Below are 6,381 nucleotides of genomic sequence, written 5' to 3'. Positions count from 1 at the left end.
TATCCTGTGCCCATTTTTCAATTGGGTTATTTACCTTTATCTTATTGTGGTGCTCAAGTATTTTATAAATAGGGATTTGATTCCTAGAAGGCCCCGTTCATCTATTTTATCCTCGCCTGGTTGTAGATATTCCAGGATGCTTGGAAGACTGTTTATGTTGTGGATTAGGACTTCTAGACTTCTTCCAAGCTATTCTTTAGTGAAATATATGGTCCTTGGTTTTAGTCCTAGGTCCATGATCCATTTTGAGTTGATTTTTGTGTATGGAGTGAGGTGTGGATCTTGCTTAAGTTTTCTACAGATAGTTTTCCAATTTTGCCAGCACCATTTGTTAAAAGGCTGTCGTTTCCCCACTTAACTGATTTCATCCCTTTGTCAAAATCAATTAACCATAGGTAGATGGGCTGATTTGTGGATTCTCTATTCTATTCCATTGATCTGTGTGTTTTTCTTTATACCAGTACCACTCTGTCTTGACCACCATGGCAGTGTAGTAGGATTTGAAATCAGGGAGTGAGATGCCTCCTACCTTGTTTCTCTTTGTAATAATTATTATTTTTAATTACTGATTATATTTTGCTAGAAATTAAGGACCAAGTATATTAATGTTTAATAAATGTTCATTAAGTTAAATTGAGTAAAATGTAGACTTCGTTGTTTGATTACTAGCAAAACTATTTTGTAAAATGAAGCTTGTTAAATTATGTCCATTTTATACAGGACAGGCCACTCCTCTGGTCTCAAGGACACATAGCCCAAGCAGGTGGCCTTCAGCTTGATCTGGCCCCATGTGTGGCTCCATGCAGCCAACAAGCCCTCTGCTGGTCCATGTTGCCAGCTCACTGGGCAGCAGCAGCACTTTACCGGATCAAATGCCCACCGCCCTCCTCTGACCACCCCGCTCGGCCAGCCACCAGGGACAGAGCGGGTTAGTGTACGGCCTGGGGCTGGTTCATCACACTGGAGTGTACTGCATGTCCACCTAGATGCTTGTCACCTGTCCTGAATAAACAGCTGGCAGCGCCACCCAAAAAAAAAAAATTATGTCCATTTGAGAACAAAGATGTGCCTGATTCAGGCTATAGTCTTTTCAGTCACTTGCTATTTTTTGAGAGCTGGACAATGTATAAGATGACAGAAGAATTACTGATGCCTTTAAACTGTGATGTTGGAGAAGAGAGCTGAAATTCATTCCGTGGACTGCCAAAAGAACACAGAGATATGTCTTGAAGAAGGTGCATCCAGTGTGCTCCTTGAAGGCAAGGAGATGAAACTTCATCTCACATACTTTGGATGTATTGCTAGGAGTGGTTTATTTCTTGCAGTGGGGCATCACGCTTGAAAAGATGGAGGGGGCAGCAAAAGCATAGGTTGACATCATTGTGACACGGCAATGAGTTTGAGGGTTTCAGAGATGGCACAGGATAAAACAGTGTTCTGATTGGTTTTTCATTGGGTTGCTCTGACTTGACAGCACCTAACAACAACAACAACAACAGCAACTTTAAATATTTAGGAGAGAATGTATTTTATTTTAAAATATGCCTTAGTGATTGCCCTTTCCAATTAAATAAAACAAGGTTGTTTGTTTTTTGTTTGTTTTTTTAGGATTTATTCACACAGATATGACAAAAGATTTGAAAGAAGAAAATATAAAGAAAAATATTCCTCTTGGGAGGTTTGGAGAACCGCTTGATGTTGCACATGCTGTGGTGTTTCTTTTAGAATCACCTTATATTACAGGGCATGTTTTAGTAGTGGATGGGGGTTTACAACTCATAATATAATTTCCAGGTTATTCAGGACAGTAACAATAATAATGATAGAAAAAAAGGGCACATTTTGGTATGGTTATCTATGGGGGTGACATTTCCTTATCAATCCTATTAATACTAAAACTATTAATTTTTCTTTTTATATAAATATCTGAAAAGAACAATGGCCAATACTATTTCCTAAAGGATATGTATCTTTTATAATTTTAAAGCAGTTTTAATATTTGACCATGCTACAAATAATGTAAACAGTTACCTAATATGTCTTGAAAACAGAAAAAATGATTGTTTAATATTTAAGAGTTATTAGACTAGATTTTCTAGACATTGTCTTTACATACTATTGCTAAATTAAATGTATTTCAATAATATTATTTGTCAATAGTTTTAGTAGTGCTGGAGATTTCCATGTGTCTTGGTGTCTGTCTTTTCCTGGGTTTAGGAAGTTCTCAGCTAAGAGAACCCTCGTCCAGAGGACACACTGTACTCCTGGATTTTCTTTCTTGGTGGTATTGAGATCTTTTCTCTGTTCACTTCTCTTTCCTTTTATATCTTGTAAGATAAAAGGTGATAATGTCAATACCAAAGGGTATAGCTGGCCCCATACATATCTCCATATTCAAAACTCCAAGTACCTGAAAACTGTACCATGCTTGGTCTGCAACCCAGCTCTGGATTGATGAGGTCACTAACTCTTCCTGGAGTCCTCTGCTTTGACGGGGCATCCTGTGGATTCTGCACCTGGCACACACCACATCCATATTTGCAGCAGTGCACCTTTTGTGAAGTGTGTCATGCTTCAGCAGCTTGACTTGGCAGTGACTGTTTCTTCATGTCTGGAAAATGTGCCATCTTTGATTGGGTGCTCTTCCTGCACCCATTCTCTACACTGGAAAATACACCATTCCTGGCCAGGCTTAATACTATAGGCACCTTTGAAGCCAACAAAAATTTTGCCCCAGGCTGAGTTCCCCATCCTTTGATGCTCTTTAGTCCCTAAGTTGTGCTGTTCATGGCATGGCACACATCTTAGGCCCTTAGTTCTCTCTTAGATGAGCAGCATCTCAGCTCTGGCTGAGCACCCCAACCTACTGCTAGACTTGAAGGCACTCTATCCCATATCAGATACCTTGTTTCTACCCTAAAAGCAGTGACAAGAGTACCAATTTGCTGCTTTCCTCTCCTCCAAGACTTTTCTTTTTTTCTCTTATTTTTAATCTCTCATCACTTTTTAAATTTTTGTTGTTTATTTCCTCTCCCCTCCCCATTCCTTTCTCCCTCTTCTTCTGTAGCTCTGCCACCTTCCTTTACCTTTTTTCTTTTTTATTACGATTTTCCTTTCTTTTGTACCCCACTCAGCTTTGGTTCTTCTTTTTTTCTTTTACTGTCTGTGGTGTTAGCTGGTGCGGGGGGATTATATACCAATGAGGGAGTTTTTCTTTTGCTTTTCAAGGAGAGGAGCAAACGGGGGGGGGGGGGGGTGCGGGGAGAAGGGTGCAACAATGAATGAATGGAATTCCAAAATCTCTGTAGATGTTCATTGAAATGAAAAATAAACAAACTAAATTTAAAAAAAGAAATAAAATGTATTTGTAAAGAACAAATCATTGAATGTACAAAATTCTATCATTCTATCTCCAGCTTCATTTCTGTTGCCATGTCCATGTTTTCCAACTACTGACCCTTCTTCCCAGTTCCCAACTTTTGTATTCCAGTCACTCATTATCATTAATTATTGATTGAATGTTCCATTGATTTCTGACTGAAAAAAAGATTGGCTTTTCTAGCCATTCAATTTGCCCCCTTTTGCTTCCAGCTACTTTAACTGTAGACACAGAATCTTTCAAAGTATCAACAGCTGTGGGACTTGGATAAGAGGGAGAGTGCTTCCAACACTGAGCAGCAAGACTTGATGGAGACTTGAGCAAGAACCTGGTGAGATAGAGATCCTTGTGATATTGGTGGAGAGATTGTGGCATTGCTGTGGAGAAACTCTGCAAGCCTGAGATAAAGGCCACAGTTAAAGGTTTTGCTGTTCTTGCCAGATGATGGAAGGAAAAGCTTACTGCTAAACAAGAAACTGGAGCCTGGACTAATTGAAGAATTGTGTCTTGGAACTTATGTGCTAAATCCTAGATTTGCTTTGGGTGATATCCATTGCCTCCGTTTCCCGCAACTTTCTGCCCTCATAAACCCCACTTTTGGTACCACAGTCTGTGAGTCAATATTGAATAAACAAACCTCTTGCTACTAGTGTGGCTCTAAAGACACCATGAGAATGGGCTATGGGCTCTTTATCTGCTTTTTTGCTCTGGGATGGTGAGGGATTGTGCTATTTTCACTCCCTCTGACACTTTCAGAAAGACACTTCTGGCCCTGTGGCTCTGTGTTCCATTTTCTACTCTCTAGACATTGTCCAATATTACTTTTTGTTGTTTTGTTTTTGCTTTCATTTTTGTTTTGTTTCTCTTTTTCTGTGCCTTACCTAACAACAGACATATTCACACCACATCCATGCACACACCTCCAGCAGCTTCACCCATTGACCAATAGTAATGACTGGCTTCTGCTCCACCTGATTGATGAAATACTAGGACTAGCACCAGTCCCATCTATCCTAAACCACTCTTCATGGTTAGAAAACAAATAAACAAAATGTATACATTATTCCATCTTCTTTACTCTCCAGAAAACAGGACATTGAAACACTAAGAATTGCCAAACTAGCAAGCTGTGCAGCTCACTCACATGGCTCACCAAATAGATCAACAAAATAATATGAAGACAACAATATCACAGTATCATGGAGGCAACACATAACTACTGAAATAAATTGGGATAAAATGCCACCAAAACAGTGACCAAAATACAGAACCAGAAAATCTTTAAGTAGAAAAGTTATTAGAAATTCTTGATGAGAAATTAAGGAGAATGATAGTTAAATGTCACCATTGGGTTGAGACAAAGTTTGAGGAAAGTACAGACAAAATCCAGGAAAGCATAGATAAAACTGTAGAGAATTAAAAACAAAACCACCACAAGATCAAACAGGTAAAAGAAACGGAAAATTAAAATCAATACCTCCAGTTCCCTAATTTTAGTCTTGTAATTTTTTTTTTTACTTTGCTTCCTTGTCTTGGTCAGATTCTGAGTGAGGTTGTCATGTATTAGGTTTGAATTGTTGTCTGTTATTGGTTCTCTGTTAAAATAATTCCTTTTTATATTTTTTTAATTATAAGAAATAAAAAGAAAACTCATAAACAAAATTAACACAGAAAAGTAGATAAAACACAACAAAAAAGAGCATAGTGATATGACAGAAATAAAATCATACTTAATTATGTATAGTTTTATTTTATACTGGATGCAAATGGACTGAAAGCACCAGTTAATATAGTTGCAGAATGGATAAGGAAATATGAATTATGAATATGCTGTCTACAAGGGACATACCTTAGACACAAGGAAAAAAGAAACTAAGAAAATAAAAAGGTGGAAAAATCTGTTATGAAAGTGGCAATTAAAAAAGCCAGAGTAGCAATATTAATTTCTGATAAAATAGACATCAAGGCAAAACCTAGCACAAGAGACAAGGTTATTACATACTGTTTAAAGGGTCCATTAAACAAGAGGACCTAGATAAAATTATTATCTACCAACAAAATGATAGATCCCTAAAATATGGAAACATATTTGAAGAGAGAAATATAGGAACTTCTACAATAACAGTAAGAGACTTCAAAATACCACTTTTAATGAGGCTCAGAAAAACTAGAAAGAAACTGAACAAAGTCAGAACTAAATAATACAACTAACTGACCAACTTGGTCTCATAGACATATATTGAACATCCAACAAGAGTACAATATACCTTCTTTTTCAGTGCACATAGAACATTCTCCATAATAGAACATATCTTAACACCTAAAGCAAGACTTAATAAACTAGAAAAAAAATTCTTCAAAGCATCTTCTCAGATCACAATTCTATAAATTATCAATAAAAGGATCATCAAGGGAGAGAAATTTTTGTACATTGAAACTATGTAGCACTCTGCTTGAACAATCATGAGTAATGGAGGAATTAAAATTATGATCACAAAAGGACTAATATTGTATAAGATTGCTAATATTCAAAGCTAAAGAAGGGTTTATGTCCAGAAAGAAGCATCATTTCATGGTTTCCAGGGTTTGGAAGGGAAAGAGAAAGGAGTAAAAACAAAATTTAAAAAAAAAATTAATAAATAATAGATTATTAAGATGAGTGAAGAGAAAGGCTAAATACAATAAGATTATCAGTACAGTATTACTAAACAAAGCAAAAACATCAGAGGGGAAAATGAATGGAAATCAGAAGTATAGCGAGGAACTGGGAATTATGAATATGAATTTATGAATGGGTATTGAAATTGAAGTAATGAAAGAAAATGTTCTTTTTTCTCTCTAGTAATTTATTTACAAAATTTGAATACAAATTTGAACAAATTCTTTGAATTTCTCTCGACGCCCCACACCAAATTGTACAACCCAATGATTAATCACCCTTTCCTTCTGCATATCCTAAGGATCCAGGAGGAGTAGAAGAGGCTGGAAGCAGAGTGAAAATA

At 36.8% G+C, this 6,381-nt stretch overlaps 1 protein-coding gene across 1 annotated transcript in view; it reads left to right on the top strand.

Annotated features, from left to right (window-relative positions):
* Window positions 1-1,787, top strand: part of LOC102851880 (carbonyl reductase family member 4-like) — a 39,524-nt gene extending 37,737 nt beyond the window's left edge. The window contains exon 5 of the mRNA XM_006896662.1: window positions 1,609-1,787. Coding sequence (XP_006896724.1) covers window positions 1,609-1,787 — 179 coding nt within the window. The remainder of the gene's footprint in view (window positions 1-1,608) is intronic.
* Window positions 1,788-6,381: the final 4,594 nt, after the last annotated feature.

The sequence above is a fragment of the Elephantulus edwardii genome, unplaced genomic scaffold (assembly GCF_000299155.1).
Source record: "Elephantulus edwardii isolate Elephantulus edwardi_28Jun2011 unplaced genomic scaffold, EleEdw1.0 scaffold00188, whole genome shotgun sequence".
In the NCBI taxonomy this organism is placed as follows: Eukaryota; Metazoa; Chordata; class Mammalia; order Macroscelidea; family Macroscelididae; genus Elephantulus; species Elephantulus edwardii.
The sequence above is the reverse complement of the archived record's forward strand: the minus strand, read 5'-3'. Positions and strand labels throughout refer to the sequence as shown.